This window comes from Myiozetetes cayanensis, unplaced genomic scaffold (assembly GCF_022539395.1).
Source record: "Myiozetetes cayanensis isolate MyiCay16 unplaced genomic scaffold, myiCay2020 scf10, whole genome shotgun sequence".
NCBI classification, from domain to species: Eukaryota; Metazoa; Chordata; class Aves; order Passeriformes; family Tyrannidae; genus Myiozetetes; species Myiozetetes cayanensis.
Genome location: NW_026086605.1, coordinates 25,048,865 through 25,069,163, shown reverse-complemented (window position 1 = coordinate 25,069,163; position 20,299 = coordinate 25,048,865). Strand labels below are relative to the sequence as shown.

Here is a 20,299-nt window from a genome sequence, read left to right as displayed (position 1 = left end):
ACATTCTGTAAAAGAAGGGTCTTTAAGTTAATACCAAATGAGAAAATGTGTATTCTTGCTCCTTTTTGGCTCTTAGTGAAGAGACACCTCTGGTGAAAACAGCTCTTGCCCTCCAGCTGCACGAGAGCTAAGATACCTCTGGTGCAGAGTGACTGGGTGCTCGAGCACCCTGAGGGCAGGGCTGGCTGCTTCTGCGCCAAGGAGCAAGCTGTTTCTTGGAAATGTTTATGCAATTCAGCTGTGCTGCTGCTGGAGCCAGACACTTTAAATAATATTAAAAAAAAAAAAAAGAAAACACCCAGCCTCAGATCTCTCAGGCCGTTAGTGTATCTCAGTCAGGTTTTGCCTTCCACCAAATACTGTCAAATATCTGTTTTGTTTGGATTTGAAGGGTGGAGGGAGTTGGAGGGTTGCCTTTGCTGCTGTCAGTGCTTCCTAATGATGTTTCTCACTAGAGAAAATGAGCTTGCTTGTTTGAGAATCTGAATTCCCTGTGGGGCACAGTTAGGGAAACTGAAGATATGGGCAGGAAAATAATATCTTTTAGGGCAACATATAAACATCCATAAAGCAGAATAGCAAAACACCTACAGAGAATGCTGTAGCTTTGCCAGCAAGCTAATTAAAGTCACTGACTAAGAAGGGAGCTGTGACAGTTGAAAAGTTAAAATAAAAATAAATCAGAAGTTTAGTCTAGCAATTATAACAGGAAATTACCGACAGAGTCAGGGTTCCTACATTCTTTTCCTGGTTCTGTTTCCGATTTGCTGAGAAAGTTAGATAAGCCAGATTTTAAAAGTAGCTTCTAATTTGGAAAGCCTCCATTTCTGATGCCCAGCTGTACACACAAGCTAGCATCTTCAGTGCCCCCCTGTGCATTTGTGAGGGCAGAGCATTTCAGGGCATTGGTGTCTCTGAAGTCAACTACCAGGACCTGGAGAAAGCCCCAGTTACCAGCCTGCCCAAAGCAGCCATCCCTGAAAGCTTCCCGTCTGTGAACTGTGGCTGGCGCAGCATATTGCAGTGGGAGTCTGAAGTTTAAATACTCTTTATGGCTGACATAACATATCGCAGTGGGAGTGTTATGTTTAAATACTCTTTGTAAACATTTACAAGACTTCTAAGACACACTCTGTCTCCAAAGTCAATGCTATTACTTTTGGAAATAATGAACTCTGTGACCTGCACGTTTTCTGAAAGGACTGCTGCTTGGTAGAGGCAATGAAGCTGCATTCCCAGGTCTGACTGCAGGAGGAGTTAAAGTAGAGTGTGAGTTAGAGAATCAGGAATAGCTTGCTTCTGTTCAATAACATAGCCCCAATTGAAACTGCAAATAAAGAAATCTGTGATGCCTCAGGAGGAGGGGGAAGGTCTCTCAATCATGAGAGCTCTCTTTATACAGGGTTCCTATTCAATTCCATGAGAATTTCTAAATGAAGAGAGCATGTGGTTCCTTCTTACACTGACTTGTGCTACGAGCTCTTCAGAGGCAGAACCAAATAAAGTGTCCAGAATAAGGATGTCTCCATAAATTGACATTTTCCTGCCCTACATTCAATTGCAATCTGTCATCCTTATCAAGGGACACCATGGATCAGAGGGTTACACTCTGGGTGCCTGCCAGCACTCAGTTGTGAAAGTCAGAATGTTTCTCATTAAAGCAATGAACCTTTTTTTTCTCTCTTCTGTGCAATACTACTGCAAATACGTGTGTCCTGGTGTCAGCTTCATCTTTGCAATGAGCCAGAATATTTACAGTGGCTTGTCAGACTGAGTGTCATGAAGCAAATTATTAAAGATGTTTGCCTGTTTGTAACTGAGGTCACTACCAATCTGATATTTTAAAGAATATTGTTGCACTGAGGAATAAGCATTAACAAAACCCAGAGAATGTTGTTTACTGACATTACAGGGGGAAAAAAAAAAAAAAAAAGGCCAGAGTAGGTTTGGGGTCCCCTGCTCTTCCACCCACTGCATGCGGGGGAGAGCGCACTCCACGTTCCTTTGCCTCCTGCTCCCACGTGCAACCCTGGAGGTTACACAGCGTACACCATCTCCATCAGCCACGGGAGCTGAGTCTCAGAGCCTCTGCCAACCACCTGCTTTTGCAGCCCATGTTTTCACATCGAAAGCAATTTGGACCTACACACTGAGAAATTGTACAAGCTCCCAAAACAAAAACAAATGCCTTCCCAGCATGATGGGTCATTTAACCTTCACAAACTTTATCCGGAACCTTAAAGAAAAGCTGCTTTGGCGTGACATAAAACTAAGCGACAAAGAATCCTTTGATAGGTGATCATACTACTCTGCCACTACACAGGCAAAACAATCTCCCATTGGGCAACAAGAAACTAAACATAGTGAATACATGGACAGTATTTCAACACCTGCTAGAGACTCTGGGAAAATGGCTTTCTTTTCTTAGGACAGCTGTATGCAATATTCGTCTTCACAGTAACATATTAATTTAGCAGGTACCTTGCTATATTTTGTTAAGTGCAACACACAGTTTTAGTGAGTGAATGTATTTACAAAAAGTCAAGCTGGTATTTGCATAACGTAATTGTCATCTCTACTAGCTTCCCTAGATAAAAAGGGTTTCTTCAAGGGGCATTTAACATTTGGACATCACAACAGCCCATTTGAGAATCCCTTCATGTTTCCTTCAAAAAGTAGAAATCAGTGAAACTGTTTCCCAAGAGCAAGAAACCAGACAAATTTAATAAAAGTTAGTGTTTTCACTAATCAAAATGTCTTTCCTTCATACTCAGTCCCAGTTTGTGCACTCCCATATGATAATCCACATATTAATGAATTGCCAATATTTAACTCTTTACAGGCTGTGCAAAGATAGATTATTAAGAATCTTCTTAATGGTACGTTTCAGTGGCAAATATACTAGATTTCTTAACTAGAATTTCTATTTAAGAAGTAGTCCTTTAGTAGTGAGCAGTAGCTGATAATATATAATCCTCCAGATTATATATGTATTACTGGCAATATGTATGCAATAGAGATGATCTTATCATAATGAAGCCAATATTAAAATGGAAATGGAAAAAGTGCACAGGCATATTTCTAAACACTATGTTCAATGCCACTAACAAGTATTATAAGTCCTCTTGAACTTTTGAATACTTCTACCAGAAACAACTCTCAGAACTGTTAAACTCCAGCTGCAACATATGAACTCTTTATTAAGGAGATACAAACTTCCTGTCTGCCTCCAGTACCTTTTGCCCAAAGTTTCCTAATTAAAAAACCCTTTACTTTTCGACTACCTACCCCTCACCCACTTTTGGTCATTCATTGCTACTTCCCTTTGTTTTGTAGGCTCGTCCAAAAGGAGAAGGCCTGACACCATACCAGGGCAAGAAACGCTGCTTTGGTGAATATAAGTGCCCCAAATGCAAGAGAAAATGGATGAGTGGAAACTCCTGGGCTAACATGGGACAAGAATGTATCAAGTGCCACATTAATGTTTATCCTCACAAACAGGTAGGAGAAGTGCAGACCTGCTGGCAGCAGGCTTGGAACTAGGAATGCTCTTGACTTTGTAAAGTGTGGGTAAGGCTTAAATAGAACTTGTCGTGGACTACAGCGTACCACAAAAAATGGTTTCCCAGATGAGCTGCTTGTCTCAGTCCTGGAAACCTAGAGAGGTGTCAGAGTTGCAATTTGAACATTCTTTCAGTAAAAATAACGCAAACCCAAAATCTTTACCTGCCTTTTTATAGAAACAGACTGTGAGACCTTTTAATCTGAGATAAACAAGTTCAGCAGTAGTAACAGGCCTCCTAGTTCTTCCAATTCTCTTCGTATTTACACAAATTTATTGTTTCATTGCACTGGTGTCAGCAGTTATTTCCTATGTGTACTACTTTTTTTCACCTGTTGGATTTCATCAAGGGGCTATGTCTACTTACAAAGAGCAGTGATAAAAGGGAATACAAAGATGACTCCTGCCTACAAAATTCCTTGGTTAATAACACTAACTTAACATGAGACAAGCTCAAAGCTTCCAAAGTCTCATATTCCTTGCCTCAGTTTAGACGGCTGATCTAAAAATCCAAAATCCAGGCTGAGCAATGAAGTTATTTATCACATGCTTGAAACTACAGTCTTGAGAGTGAGAGAAATTACAATTCAAATTACATTGATTTATAACACAAGTTTATAAATATTTACGTTGTTCTTCTAAATTCTTTCCATCATTTACGTTAATGTTCAAAGAGTCAAGAAATCATTCAAGAGGTATCTAATGGACACTGTACAAGAGGCATTATAGACTTGGATATGTACATTCTGTAATAAAGAAGTTTTGCAAGCCATCCGTTGTCCAGAGTTGCCCCTCATGGCAACTTATCTGCTCAGTATTAACTAAAGCCAGGGACATGCTGTTGGAAGGGCTGCAGTCTACAGTGCTTCCATAGGCTGCACTTGCTATGGAGACACATATATGGTATTTTCTGGGGAATAATCACAGCTTGTGCAGTGCAGGTTTCCACAGCTGACCCCCATCACTATGTTTCCATGCCATTCCCTAAGGACACCATAAATCAAGGATATTGAAGAGCTTTGCTCTTCTTGTCTATCCATGTGTTCATGTCCCACCAGTAGGTATTGCAGTTGAGATCTTCAAGACAAGACTGTATTTCTGCTAGGCTTCCTCATATAAATAGTGCTCTTCCCTAAAATGTGAAATTAGAACCTCAAGCTGAAGGATTTTTACATCCTGGTGACACTGTCTCACCTCCATCTGCTTCTATTCCTCAGTGTTACCATTATCATCCTTCCTAGACTTTTCCATTCTTTTAGAAGTGCTCTGTGTTGCTTCTGATTAAACATAACAGCATTAGCCTGGCAGTAAAGAGAACAGCATCAGTCCATGCACAGAGCCAGCAGGAGAGGAGAGCCAACAGGCTGCAGGAGGTCTGTGCTGCTTCTTGACAGAGCCTCCTGTTTGCCAGCCCATATATGGTTTTTGTCCAAGCATCCAGTTCCACGCCGGGCTCTCTAAACATTTATCAACATTTGTGTGTGTTATTCTGCACCATTCTGGAAAATGTGCTCTACCCAGTCACTTATGCCCCTCTTATACTAACAACTGTATTTTGTAAAAGTACAGTGAAAGATGTAATTAAAAGTCCAGTATTTCTAGTTTGAGAGTTATAGCACAAAAAAATGTTGTTGTGCACATAGGATGACTTTAATAATTTTTTTAAACAGCACTGCTACACCACCTTCACATTTTCTGCATATATTTCCTATTTATTCTTTAGATTTTGATTATTTTGTTGGTACCTACCATAGCAGAGTCATCATTCATGTTTGAGTTCCTATGCACTTCTAAAAGTTTTTAGACATCACTTCCCTCTCAGTAGGTGTCCTCAGCTAATTAAATGCTTCTTCTGCTTTTATTATATGGGATCAGATAATTTTCACTCTCATCTGAATCTTCCATTGGACACCTAAACGAAACTCACTAAGACAAGATATTGCCTCTCCCTAGACACAATGCTTCTTTTGTGCCATTTTCACTCCATCAAAAAAAGAAAAAAAAAATCAGTGTTGCAGTGAAAGAATAGATACTTCAAAACAGAAGTCACTGCACTATGTGATGCGATCATACTACAAATAATCCATAAATGGATTGCTTTCTTTGGTTTAACAAAACCCAGATGAACTGGAGAAGTCTGACCTCCATTCAAGATCAGACAATATTTACTTCTAGTGAAATAAATGATGTCTACTTTCAAACAATTTTGTCAATATTTCTCTTCACCAATGTGTTGGAATTCATCATCTCCTTTTTTCACTCCTTGCCCTACCATTTGGTAAACATGTAATTGTAACCTAACAGAAAAAGAGTATCTGGAATATTATTTTAAAAAATAATGGTCATTTTATCAGCAGGTAAAAATCACTGCTGGTTCCTTAAAATTGACCTCTCCTTTTGTCAAGTTACAAAAGCTTCCAAAACTATAAAAACTGTGAATATCTCAGCCCATATCTAAAACAGCTGGGGGCCACATTTCCCTAGTGAGGGCATGTTATAGAAAGTCTCCAATCACCATAGTAGATACAGCATAAAAACCTCATACCAGGTCAAGCCAACCTCCCCTGTTCCATACATGAGCCTAAGCAGTAGAGGACACTTTTACAGGGAGGTGTGGATATAGGCAAGACACAAAAACCATCTCCAAGGGTACTTTCCCATCCTCTTATATGGCCAAGTGAGTATTTCTGCATTCTCTGAGTTTGTCACCAAGCAGATCAACCTTTGTAGAGCCTATTCAATAGCTGAAATCTAACCACATGGGCCACCAAGCCTTGCTATGTCACCCTGAATATTGGAGAGCAGGATGCTTGTGCCCAGTTCAGGATTTAAAAAATTGAAATCCTTATTTTAGGATTGCTCATTATACATTGCAGTGAATTAGGAGTTTGTTCTCAATTGACAGGTCGGCCCTTTTCTCTCATCCTCAAAGCAGTTGCTTTCCCAAATCTGTGGACTTCTCACTACTGTAGGGTTTGTCCACATCTCACAAGGGAATGGTTTTGTGCCCAAGTACTCCCATGTAACTGGCTCAGGCAATGGATATCAAAGCACTGAAGATAATAATCTCCACTCTGGGTAGCTCTGGAGTAGCCATTCTAGCACATATGCCGCTCTGTGAATGGCTTGTGCGGCTATGCTCAAATCTTGATTTCCTATGCTTGCCTTTCATTAGGGGGTCCCTGGAGAAGAGATCAGCCACACTTCCCTGTCACCTGTTCTTTGTTCCTGGAGGCTCATTTCACTTCAGGAAATTATCCTGTGCCAATTCCCCACAAGCAATGTCTCAGCTCAGCCCTATGCTCTTAGTCCACATAGCCTATATCTGTGAGAACGAGCTTTTAATCTCTCTGGGGCAGGAAAAGTCTTCTCAGCAATTTCACAGCTGTGTATATACTTCAGAGTGCTCTACAAATACAGCTCTAAATCTCAGCATTTAAGAGAGATGGTGGAGTATGTATTACAAGAAGTAACACACGGGCCTGATAGCAGGGCTGCTGCTGTTCATTCCCCAGCTCATCCACAGAGCAGGGAGTTGGGTGGCTCTCACACCTGAGCTGCAAAACTGCTCCTCATCCCAATCAAGCTTGGAATGCATTTTTGTTTTCATGACTAGATTGTTCCACTTTGTTCCTCAAGAGGCCAAGCTTCCCATCGGAGTGCTTACAGAAATGCACAGGACATGGGGCAAAAACTGTAAGCCTGTTGAGCTCAAGCCTTACCAAGGACCAAAAAGCTACCCTGACAAAGCTGCTCTATGGCAGTTTCTAAAGTAGTTTCCCAGGTAGTTACTTTAGCTACTCTAAACATAAATAGGCATCTCAGATGGGACTTGAACCCATCTCTTATTTTTCCAAGGAATTTGGATTTTGTGGTTGTTTATGTTCCTTCTTACCCTGCTCCAGCAACTAAGCCAATTCTTGTAGTCATTCTCCAGCGTTCTTGGCACTGGAACAGCCCAGATGCCAAGCTCTGAATTCTCATTTTCTTCCCCTGCCTACTATAGCAGCAACATCTGCGCCTGTGGTTACTTCCTGGCTGGCCTCTTATCAAGGCTTCTTCTCCGACTTTGTGGCTGACTCCAGTGCTGTTTGTGATGACAGCTGTTGCACTGGTGCAGAACCAGCCATCTGGTGACCGACTTGTCCTCTTGGACACTATTTTCTTCCAGCTGTCAGGAATTTACTGTTGGCCTGGAAATAATTTGGTATGTAAATACATACTTCATGATATCAAAGTTATTACTTCCATGGGCAATTCAGTGGTCCCATCACAATTTCCTTATCTGAGTGCAACCACAGCCACCTCTCTTCCCTCAGTATGGGGAGGGGGTGGGTATAATCACTCAAGCCCAATAAACTTTTCAACAGTTTCAGGCCCACAAGTGTGCTCTTTTGGCCCTTTACATTTAGTAAACCTTCCACAGCATGCCCATACTTGTGTACTCCACCAATGGCAATGCAGTTCAACCCAGACTGCTGCTTTTCTGAACTCTAAAGAGATTTTCACCATTTACCTCATGCTGTTATCAGTCATTCCTAGCTGGCCAGTCCTAGAGGCATGCTGCTGACAGAGGCTGCTTACTCTCCCTGAGCATCGTGCCTCTGGTCTGCAGCCTCCTTACCACTGCCTCCCAGATCCACAGTGACAGCCAAGAGCCTTGTTAATGTCCCTCTTCCCCCAGGCAGATAGAAAAACAGGGCCTGTTGCTCAAGAATGCATGTTGCATTTAATCTTTTTTCCCCAGTGCATAATTTTTTTTTCCCCAGTGCATAATTTTTTTTATTGGAAAATTTACAAATTTATGATAGCATGTCTTTTCTAGCTATGGCTCCTTAAGACTGTTGACCTAATAATTATCATGCAAGTTATAGGTGTAGAATCTTTCTAGTCACATCTCTAATCTGACATTTAATCATCTCATTTGCTCTGTTAAGACTTGATGTGAGTAAGTCCAGAAAATTAATTTTAGGTGTTTTCTCTCAGTGGGATTCTAATGTGATCCTTTATCCATCAGTGGGTACAATCAAGCTAATCCATTCTACGGCAGAAAAAAAAATCAATCTTTAAATACAAACATAAATAGGCACATTATTCCATTCTACTTCATAGTGGAAGCAGTTTTCCTCAAGATATCCTGGTGATGTTTTCTCTGATACCTAACACTTCGTAAAGGTGAACTTTTTGTTTTGAGGGGTTTAGACTTTAACTGACTTTTGGGAAATGCAGAGTTCATTCAGTACATGTAGAGCGGGACAGCAATAATTCACAATCAAAAGTTAATTTGCAGGTCAGGAATTGCTATATAAATTTAAATTTATTTCAACTTCATTCCCCTGAGGCAAAGCTTTATTCACCACCACCAAATGCTTTCCTGGTGGAGCTGCACAAGATTATTTCCACCCTGCAACTACTAGGAGAAAATTAAAGAAAGATGCACAAAAGTGAAAAATGTAAGAGTGCCATTGTGGATGCTTGCATTTCAAGAAAAAAAAAATAGAAAGGACAACAAAAATTGAACTATTAAACTCTCCTTTTAACAGAAAAAAGGCATACCTTCCCCTAGAGGAATATAGCAGGATTTACTGTGGTTTTACAAGCTCCATTTCACCTCTTTCTAAGGAGAGGAATTAACTTTTCAGCCAAAATAGCCTGTTCCCTTCTCCACACCCTCTCCAAATGCATGGCTGAGTTCTCAGCAGCAGCACAGAGCTCATGCAGCCTCCTCAGTCACTGGTGTAATTCAGGCAATCCCCAAAGCTAATATCAGAGCATGCTGCAGCCCAACCCTGCTGCACCCCTCTTGTGCCAGCATCCTCTGCTCCCACCACACAGAGCTGACAATTGTCCAAGCCTGTGCCAAGGAAGTTCAGCCTTGATGGACTCACAGCTCTTTGACTAATGCCCTACACTTTTAGCAGGGTGTAAGAAAGGCTCCAGGGGTGTAAGATTATTACTTTTAAGTTCTTCACAATTAGTAACAGACAGATAGCAGCAGGACAAGAACACTCGCTGCTCAGGGTGATTGAAGGGTTCTTTTTTGCCTCACAAGAAACCCATAAAGAGAAAATGGCAAATGGAGATAAGCTGGGACTTTACGCAGAAGTTGGATTGAAGTGTTTTGGAGGCACAAACCATGCAAGCACAGTCAGTTTCGAAGCCTCACCAGAAATGTAGTCTGGGCTCTGCACGGCTCTGTTCCTTCCAGCTGGCCCTTGGCAACCTGCTTTCCTGCCTTTGTAACCCCTCTCTCCCCAGCCTCTGTGTCGTAACACACTGGTAACAATAACATTTCTGAAATCAAAATGTTTTGCAGGCCAAAAAGCTGAGCTCAATCAACGCGGGGGGAAAGCAAACCACGGAGAGCTATTGTTTCTGAAAACCATCCAAAAACTCTTGGCGCTTCAAGGCATTCCCAATGTCCTTTGCACTATTTCCAGGAAAAATGATTCCCAAGGCCTTGCATATTAAAAAAAAAAAATATCTGGCTTATATCAATAAACATGATAACTGCTGTATTTTTTCTCTTTAATCAGAGCACAGCTAGCATGTAGAAGCAATCAGAGCTGAGTCAAATAGCCTGTTTTAAGTGTAGCATTTCAAAACTCTCATTCTCTGTTGAGGAGTGTAAATTAACTCCTGGAACTCCTGAACCTGGGCTTTGACTACATTTATGTCATGCAAATTCTTGAAGAAAATTTGTGGGCTGATGTTGGTGGAATAAGTGGTAAATAAGGCAAAAATGCAGTTTTCCTGACCAAATAAACTTATTTAACTTGCTGTGTTGTGGCAAAAGCAGTACCTGCACCAGTGCTTGGTCTGCAAGCCTAGAAACAGGCGTGCTGGTTCTGATCTCAAATCCCACCATGCTGACATCCAGCCAGTCATTCAAAACTCAGTGGGGTTGCAGGAGGAGGTTAAAGGATTTGCTTGAGATAAGAAGTCCACCTACGTTCCTGACACAGGAAATCCAATTTGCAATTCGAATGTAAATGAAGTTAGACTCCACACATGTGGTCCAGAATAGCATCATAGTTTAAAACATTGAGTCAGAAACAAACTATTGGCAATCACCACAGAATCACTGCTACACAGTGCTTTTACTATAGTGTTATTGCACAACACTAGCTATGCCATATAATAAGTGTTGCACTTGTAATCCAATACAATCAAGCAGACATGCTTTGTTCAGGATAATACAATACATTTAGTCTCATTTTAGCTATTCAGAGAGCTGAGAAACCGTTCTACTCATTAGGTTATAGCTGTGTTATTGCAGTGTTACACAGAAAAAAAAAAAAAAAAAAAAAGCTTTAAATGTGCCTGTTCCTATCCACAGTGTCCCAGGTAGGTGGCTTGATGAAGAACTTAAAAATGAAATCTTAGATGATCAGGTGCAATTAAAGGAAACAGGAAAAAAAGGAAAAGGAAATAAAGGAAAGTCTTTAGGATTAGCAAACATGTTAAGAGATAAGTGGCCCAAATTGTTTAAGTTATATTTACCCACTGCTTGCTCCAAGAATCCTATTCTGAAGATATAAGCAAGAGTAGTATCCCTGTAAAAACAGTGAGAAGCTTATGGCTAGTTTTCAGATTTCACACCACATGCTATCTCTACCACAGTCTCATAGAACAGCCACTTCATGGGAAGGCACTGTGTGATGAAACAGTCTTTTGGGTACATTTCATGAAAGCAGATGAATTATGTGTTAGGGAATTTTGTTGTGGGAGTTTTTTTCCAAGCAACTGGTGCACTTTATGAAATTCTATCTCACATCTCTGTTACCTCTCTACCTATTAGACTTTCCAACCATTTAACTTTATTGCAATATTCAACATGGGTATTTTATTTTCAGAAGGACTGTGAAGCCTTTCACATGCCATGGAAAATGAAAGAACAAAGATCTACTAACAACAAAACAGTTTAATTTACTCCAACCATGTGATTTCACAAATATCATTAAAAATACATAATCAATCTATTAGGGTCAGGGCAAAGGATTGTGTCACAAGGTTGGATTTTGTTTTGAGTTTGGGGTTTTTTTATTAATAGCTTTGCAGCTGCTCTACATCAAAATTTTGGCCTCAAAAACACATGACCAAGTATTGGGAAAGCCCCATTTAGCTGTGAAGTATCTGTGCATGGATAAGACAGGTTTCTTCATGTAGCAGCTAATCCCAACATTGGCATTCCTGCTGGCATTGCTAGGTAATGGGATTCCCATGCTTAAGATGTTAAAACCTTTGGGACATCTCAGTTACCGGAGCTAAAAGAATCAACTCTCTTCTGTTACTGCTTCTATAAATTAAATCCCCAATTCAGTATTTTCATAATTTGTCTACAACAAACTTAACACCACCTTTATGAAGAATGACATTAAGTTGTGAGGCCACTCTGAACCAATGTAGAGCTGAAGGGCTGAAAAAACACTCCATCCCTTCAGGAAAGAAATATGGTACCTTTGTAATGACTAGGAGAAAGCTCAGTTAAGCGTAAAAAGTAGATTTCACATACATAATAAAGAGTAACAGTGACAAAACCTTGGATCTAATTTCATTTCCCTCCCTCCACTGCAGAGACCCCTGGAAAAGCCAGACGGGCTGGATGTTTCAGATCAGAGCAAAGAGCATCCTCAGCATCTGTGTGAGAAGTGCAAAGTTTTGGGCTACTACTGCCGCCGTGTGCAATAAACCTTCGAAGTGGCCTCCTCCCATCCCCATCATCCTTAAAGATTCTCTGGCAGCATGCGATCCACAGCAACACAACAAATCAAGATGAAAGCTAAAATAATTGCCAATATTGCCTATCTAATAATATGCCTTACTATTAATAGAATGTAACATTTCTCCTGTGCGTGTGCACACATGCAACAGGTATTTACAGGACTATGATTTGTATACATATATATGTAAATGGATATATATATGTACACACACATATATAAAATGTTATTGATGGTGTTCACGACAGAACTATGGTTACAGGTTCTGCTGATTGTTTACACAGACCCTCTATTACAGCCAGGTGAAATGAAGTACTATTCAAGAGGCAAGGTATAATATTCACAAGGACTTTATGTTTTATGTATGGCTTTTGCAGAGGTTCAGTAACTGTGGGGCCACTGATTCCAAGCACTCACCCACAACATGAACGTTGTTCTTATTATGTGACAAGACAAAGGAAGATGAAACAAGCCACAGCATAAAAGGAGAATTATTGTTTTCCCAGTTTTAGAAAGTCTTAGAATTTTGTGCTGCTGATTTCTTGGACTTTTTCTAGTTGTTACCATCTCTTGGGCAAGGCTTAGGCAAAATAATTTTTGCAGAATATGGCAAGAAAAGTGAATAATTGTTTGAGGGTGTGAGTTTGGTAGAAAGGGAATACCATAATGGGACCCAGAGCATTAGGAAGGATTCCAAGTGGTTTTTGGAGGAGAAAAAATTGGCTTGCTTGTGCAACAGATCCTTCTCTTGTCATATAATCCCACTGAAATGGTCCCTATACGTGCATGGTTTGTTCATTAGGCCACAAACACACTAAATTTTCTATGAACAAGGGGATAAGAATACTTAAAATGTCTAAAACCCTTAATTGAAAGATTAGCCAAACTTACTATTTATAGTTGTTTTAAAGCCACTTTCTGGAAATATTTTTGTCCTGTTTACTACCATAGACATTTGTTATTATATGAAACTTGTTAGCCATAGGGGTGTTTTGAGGCATGGAGAAAACTCTGTATAACCCTCCTTTTTTCTGTCTTCCTGAAGCACCTGCACAGCTGAGGAGAAACGTAGGAGTTATATTTTGTTGTCCCATTTTGGGTAGAACTTTGTGCAGGGGTATCCTGCTGCAAAGAAGCATCTCATCAGGGATTGGCAAACATGAACTGAAAGTACCTCTTTGTACAGGGGGTATCCTCTTTGTATATCTGCATGAGAGTACATTGGCAAAAGGACACAGCAAGCAATTCACTTGTAGCATTCAGTAAAAAATTACAGGGATAATGTTTGTTTGAGATTGGGGGTTCTTTTACATCAACAGTTTCTATTTCTATGAAGTTTTCCTGAGACTGATTTGTGTGAATGATGCTTAGAGAAAATACTTTAAATCCTAAATAACTTGATGTGAACTAAATTTGTTCTGAGGACTAATTCTGTATTGCAAAGGCAGAGGGGGGTTTATGCCAAGTGATAGCAGGATGTTACCAGTATGTCCAGTCAAGCTCTTCTAAAGCAGGTTGAAAACTTATTGCAAGCATTCATATAGGAAATGGGAAGCTCTTTACAAATTTGCTCTAGGGTAAAACTCTGGCCATTTCCCTGCGTTGCTGTAAGCAGGGCAGAATTGCATCCACTTATTGTGGTGGGAGCGGCACATACACATCTTGCAAATTCATAATTCATGGGTAGGCCAGGCAACCCAGCCCACTGCTCATAACATGGAGCAATGGATAAGCATTCTGAATCCTGGCTTCTGACCACAGCTCTTCCATTAGCTCCCTGATTTTGGGCAAGTCACAAGATCGTTCCAGACCTCAGTTTCCCCAACTGCAAAATGGGGATAATAATACTTTAGTATACCTACCTCACAGGAGAGTTGTGAGGTTTACTTAACATCTCTAAGTATTTTGGCATCACTGGATGCAAAGTGCTACGTAATGTTAAAACAGTATTAACTGAATTAATTACTTGGAAACTACTTTTGCCCAGTTGGCAATTCCATCAACTAAAATAGCTGCAAATAATATTATTGAAAGTAACACTAATAAACAGTTCAGTTGCCTCAGTGAAGACATGCAGGTTTAGCATTTTCAAATGCAAATGCATTCTTTTGCACAGAGTCACAAATTACCTTAGAGACAAATTCTCTCAACAAAGATACTAATCTGTCTATACAAATAAGAATAAGAAAATACACAAGCAAATCTAGGGGTGGATTTTCTAAGCTTGACCTCTAGGATTAATCTCAATAGTTTATTTCAAGCATGAGTAATTCTGAAAGAGCAGCATTCTAAACCAGATCTATTTTTTTCCTCTTGAGCACTTAATACTACATGAATCAAAAAAAAAAAAACCAAAAAACCATCTTGATGATTCACATCCAGCTAAAGGACGTGTAGAGAAACCCCCTTAGATGAACATAAGGGAAAATGTTATTTCCTTTTTCTCCTTGAAACTAGGATGTTGCTACCAAATGTTTTGTTCTGTATTGAAATAGCCTCCATGTTATGATAACCACTAGATCAGTAAAATAGCACAACCCTTGGTATAGTGGTATCGATGTATCGCACACCACCAGGTTTGACAAAAAGCTGACTAAAAGATACCATTATAAGCAAGTGTTGGTATTTTCGTTACAGTGCCCTGTTAAAAATTTTTTATCCAGATTCAACACTGCAAGGCAATGCCTTTATTTAGCTTATGGATTTTTAGACTGTACTAAAAATACACATGATCTGCTTTAACACAATTAATGTCTATAGGTGTAGCATAATAACTCTTAAGAGCATACTTATGAGAGTTCAGTATTTATGTCACTGATATGTTCCTAGTCAGAAGACATATGAAGTATTTAAGTAATACTTAGCATATTTGTAATAAAGAGGAGAGCAGATTTTCCCCTGCACTCACTTTGGGGAAAAGTAAATAAAGAACAGAGTGTGAGGAAGAGCAAAAGCAACACTGCCGTAGTTTGTACTGCCTAAGTCGGAGACCGCAGATCCCTCCCCGAGCGGGATGCAGATGTGATCAGGCCTTGGGCACCTCCCTGCACAGGGCTGAAACCTCTCTCCCTAACCAGCTGGTGCCTGGGAAAGGCAGGAGCGCCAAGCTCATGCAGGGGAGCATTCCTCTGTCCCTCCCTGCGTGAGGTTTGCTCACAGGACTGCAGCACTGGGCCCGGGGCATTTGCTCCACACTCGAGTCTGTGTAGTTTGTGAGTCGCTTGAAAAACACATCTGCATAAGTCATGTATAACTGCTTATGACCATTGGCCTTTAGCTAATGGCACAGAAGGGACATTTCTGAATTTTTATTTCAAAGGGAAAAAAAATTGATTACAAAATGTAGATTTCTTCTATTGCCTCCCTCCCTTCCTCCCCCCTCAAAGGTAATTCACCTATAGATGTAACTAACTCCTTCCAAAACAAACATTTAGATTTTTTGATAGGAAAAAAAAAAAGGAGTTGGTTTCTCTTAGATTTTTGTGAATGCTTCCTGATGTTCTCTTTAACTAGCTCTACATTTAGAACATCAGCTAGCAATCCTTGAAGGCATTTGTAGACAGTCTTAGCAGAGGTGAAACAAACATCAATAAAAAGAGTTTTAAATCAAAACAGGTTGCCCTAAACTGAGTATTGTTTAGGGATGTACCTGGATTTTTAACCTCAGATGCTTGCTGTTGACAGCTTATCAATCCATCCAGCACACACTTTTTTTTTAAATTTCACCCCTTCTTAGAGATTTTTTTAAACTTTCATTTATTTCTTTACAAAAGAAAAAAAAAAACAAACAACCAAACAAGCAAAAAACCAAAATGCCAATTTGTTTCATTTGTTGGTCAGAACATTTCACATTGAATTTTTCCTTGGCATTGGCACTGCTCTGGAGAAAAGCACCAGTAATTTGAACTGTGTGATGTAGATTAGCTGCTTCAACTTGATGAGGCTCCAATGAAGTTATTACAAATACTTCATTTAATGGTCATGAGGAAAAATACCTGTAGTTTAAAGGATGGCCCCATTTTAGCCAGTTTCCACTGCTGCTACCACAGACATAAAATGATGCCACATAAGCAAAGTTTGGGGCCTTTTTGTCTCAAAGTTGCTTTTTAATGTCAGATAAATACACAAGAGTATATATTATTTCTGAAAATAGGTGTATTTTGAAGTTCCCCATTATATGGGACTTAGTTTTTAAACTAAAAATGTGAAGTTACATGTGTCTGAGAGAAGCCTTATACCTAGAAGTATTATCTACATTTTACCTTTTTGTATAACGTGAAATTTAGCTTATACATGGGTTACATACCATGCATGACACTCTAGTTTGGTGCGGTTTTCTTAAAAAAAAAAAAAAAAAAATTAAAAGATTAAAATCTAAGAGCTTTTGGAAATGTCAGACTTCCTAGATTAGTGGTCTTTGTCCTGAAGTCACGCAGAAAATTGTTTTTTCCTAGTATGGATCCTAAGAGTTGTCCACTAAACAGTATGACATAAATCATCAACACGTGTTTTTCAAGTTAAGTAGACTGACATCTATTTTCCACTTGCCTTTGCCAACATACTTTAAAGTGAGATGGAACTATCCCCATACAAAAATCATTCTTTAAGATATCACTCCACTCCCAACTGGGCTTCAACCCATCACTCTTTCCTATCTGCAAAACCAGTGCTGTCCATTCAGTTTGTTACATCACTCAAGTGCTCAGAGGGCTGTTTGAGATCTTAGATATAGGGATGATGGATTGTGTTTCTAGGATGAATTTCAAAGGGACAATCGTGTGCAGTTACTAGCTATAGATGATTGATATAAATGTTTACCCCTGTATGAAGTATTTTACAGTTTTACTTGCAGATGTGTATTTATCTTGAGTTATACTTGACATAGAGTTTCTTTCAATTTTTTTTTTAATACTATGTGTGTATTTTGGAAACCTTTTTAGATGTTAAAATTTTTGAATGGTTACAAATATTTCTTATAATACTGAATTGTTATCTTATCTGGAAACTCTTTGCAGTAACTTTTTTGTATATATTTGAGGGCCTTTTTAAAAAAGTATTGTTTGTTTTTTGGGCAAAGTTTTTAAAATTTGGAAGCTTTCAGAAGGGCCTTCCTCTCAACTAGGATACTAACAGAAGTAAGAGTTTTCTTAAATATTTTGCAGTATTTTGCAGAACTAAGGATGTATCCTCAAGAAAATATTTATGGAAATAATTTACTTTTTTTTTTTTACAATGCTTTTGTCTGTATAAAGTATGCAACAGAACTACATTAAGAAGGAAATATTGTCTACATAAAATATTATATGAAAGTTGGTACATAATTCTGACAAAAAAACCTTGCAATTCTTTAAGCCATATTGTTTTTGTTATCCTTGGATGAAAATATCAGTATTAAGTAACCAGTATATTATTCAAGTGCTTAGACTTATATGAAAATGCTTATACAGTTTATTTATGTGTATTTGGGGAAGGATTGCTAGAAGAGCTATCACTAGACATGTAGCAAGTGAGGAGCAAATAACAGTAAACTGTCACTTTATGGCCTTGTGAGAGACACAAAAAACACTGAAAGCACCACAGAGACACAGCTTTCAGAAACTCCGAAGCACAAGTGTTGGGTTTCAAATGGTGGTTCTTTCCTTTCCCATAACCAGAGGGGAAGAAAGTTGGTTGGGACACTGTTTAACTTGACTTTCACAACTCTTTGCAAACTGTGAGCTCAACTATGCAGTATCGGCTACAGCAATAATATCAATCAAAGGGTGTAAGAAGAGAACGATTGAAGTAGATTACTGTAGGGGTTTATGTTTATTTTAATTAGAACTCATAGCAATATAGAATATGCATGTGCACGTATTCGAAGCATTTTACACTTTACATTTCATGTAGTTTGATTATATTATGAAGGATTGAGTTTTTAGTTTGATATTTTACCATGCTAAAATGGGAGGTCTGCCCAACCCTGTACTGGATTCTTGTTTTCTTTAAAAGGTTATTTAGTACAGCACTCACTGCATTGTCTAATAGTGCTAAAACTAACACTATCTTATGAATTTCTTCAGCTTTAAAAAAATTAACCTAATGATTATTACATCTGTTTAGCTGTACCCACTGACCTTGTTAGATTCAGTTGGCAATTTGTGTAATTTCTTTTTCTGTAACTGTTAATAAACTTGTACAGCTAAAACAAACAAACAAAACCAATGGACAAAGGCCTCAGAGGTACCAGTTCTGCTTCAGCAATCAAGATGACAGCTTGCTCATCTGGTGACTGTGTTGCTAAAGAGACTGTAAAACCTCTGTTGTGGATTGTCCATAAAATGGCATTCCGACATGTGCCTTATTTGCTGGATAGTATACAGCTTTCCTCTAGTATTCTAGCATTTTAATGCTGTATTAAAGTACTGCAAAAAAACCACAAAAAAAACAGCAAGTGTGGTATGGTTTTCTTGAAAGTCTCTTCCTTCGACGTTTTACTACTGGCAGCTGCAGTGTCATGCTTGCAGTGCAAACCTGCCCCAGCATAACCATGACCCAGACCATGGGGAGAAGAGTTTCTCTACTGCAGGGAGTCCCTGTGCTGCAACAAGCCTGGTCATATCCAGGGTGAGGGCTCTTCACTGCCAGTGGGACAGCTTGGGTTAATGATGCCAGCTCTTAAGTTTTTAGCAGCCTGGTGTTGTCTAGCGTTATTCTTAAGGAAGAACCTTCTATAATCAAAGTACACCTGTAGCCTTTAGCTGGATAGGAAAGCTTAGGTGCCAGAAAGTTGCTATAATGAAAAATAACATTCATCATTCTTGGCGAACAGCACAGGTTGGCAAGAACTAGACCTGTTCAATGTTTCTTGTTTATTAGCTCTTCTCACCTCCCCAATCAGTGTCCAAGCAGTTTTTCTACTGAGACTGCCAATACTGTAGCACTTGGAAGTTAAAATAAGGTTGTCATGAAATTAACCTTGGAATTTAGGTATCCTAGCTCTAACATAAGAAATCCCCTTCATTTAAAACAAGTTGAAAATTTTTACTAGACACACCAGCACGCAGTTCTTCTGTGCCTCATATTTGCCCCCTTGAAGATCATTTACTACACCATTTGTATCACATAGCACACCTGATTTCTGGGAAGACTGGGAAGTCCTCATTCAGTCCACAGGAGAGAGCAAAAACACATCCACACGTTTGTGCATGGGTATGTGATAATGAGGGAGGAGGTGGGCAAGGAATTGTACAGTTCTGAAGCCTTGAAAACAGTGACTATTTCATCAAATAATTAAAGACATGACATGCTCAAGCTGAGCCCCATGGAAAGAGAAAGCATATATTCAGAGCTAGTTGGTAAATTTTTGTTTGAAAAACAAAATGTACTAGTTTTCCCTATAAAGTTTGTCTCTAGCACTGTTCCCATAGCATACACAAGCTACAAAGCCAAGCTCAGAACTGAAATATATCTTTCCATCAGAAGCCTTGGGGGCTCCCCAAACACCAGCACCTCAGATACAGCACTCAACTGAGAAAAGAAAAAATGCTGAGTAGAACAACTGCAAAGTCCTAGCTCCCTATTACCACATTTTCTATGATTCCTCAAAGAAATAACTTTTTCATATTTAAAACAAGAATAGATTAACACAAAAAATGTGCCTTAACAAAAATGGCCAAACTACTCTTCCCTTATTTTTCATTGCCAAGGACTTTGCCTTCCTGCTCTGTGTGAATGAGGTCAAGAGAGAGTGCAACAACCCACTTGTAATAGAAGGGCCAAATAATTCCCACTTAAGAAAAATAATAGGGCTTTCATAACAGGGATTTCACATAACATTGATACTTTGAAATAAAAAGCTGATTCATTATTCTTCACGGAAAACCAATTTAAACAGCACACTAAGGTTACCATTTTTCAAGTTGGGCATGTTACACCAAACCCCCATATCCACCAAGATATATTAGCAGGTATTATTAGTATATTAGCAGGCATACAAACTGGACCTTACATCCCAACGAGGAAGGTCAAACTG

At 39.2% G+C, this 20,299-nt stretch overlaps 1 protein-coding gene across 1 annotated transcript in view; it reads left to right on the top strand.

Moving 5' to 3' along the window:
- Window positions 1-18,712, top strand: part of ZCCHC24 (zinc finger CCHC-type containing 24) — a 110,032-nt gene extending 91,320 nt beyond the window's left edge. The window contains exons 3-4 of the mRNA XM_050335899.1: window positions 3,337-3,501; window positions 12,140-18,712. Coding sequence (XP_050191856.1) covers window positions 3,337-3,501; window positions 12,140-12,253 — 279 coding nt within the window. The 3' untranslated portion in view covers window positions 12,254-18,712. The remainder of the gene's footprint in view (window positions 1-3,336; window positions 3,502-12,139) is intronic.
- Window positions 18,713-20,299: the final 1,587 nt, after the last annotated feature.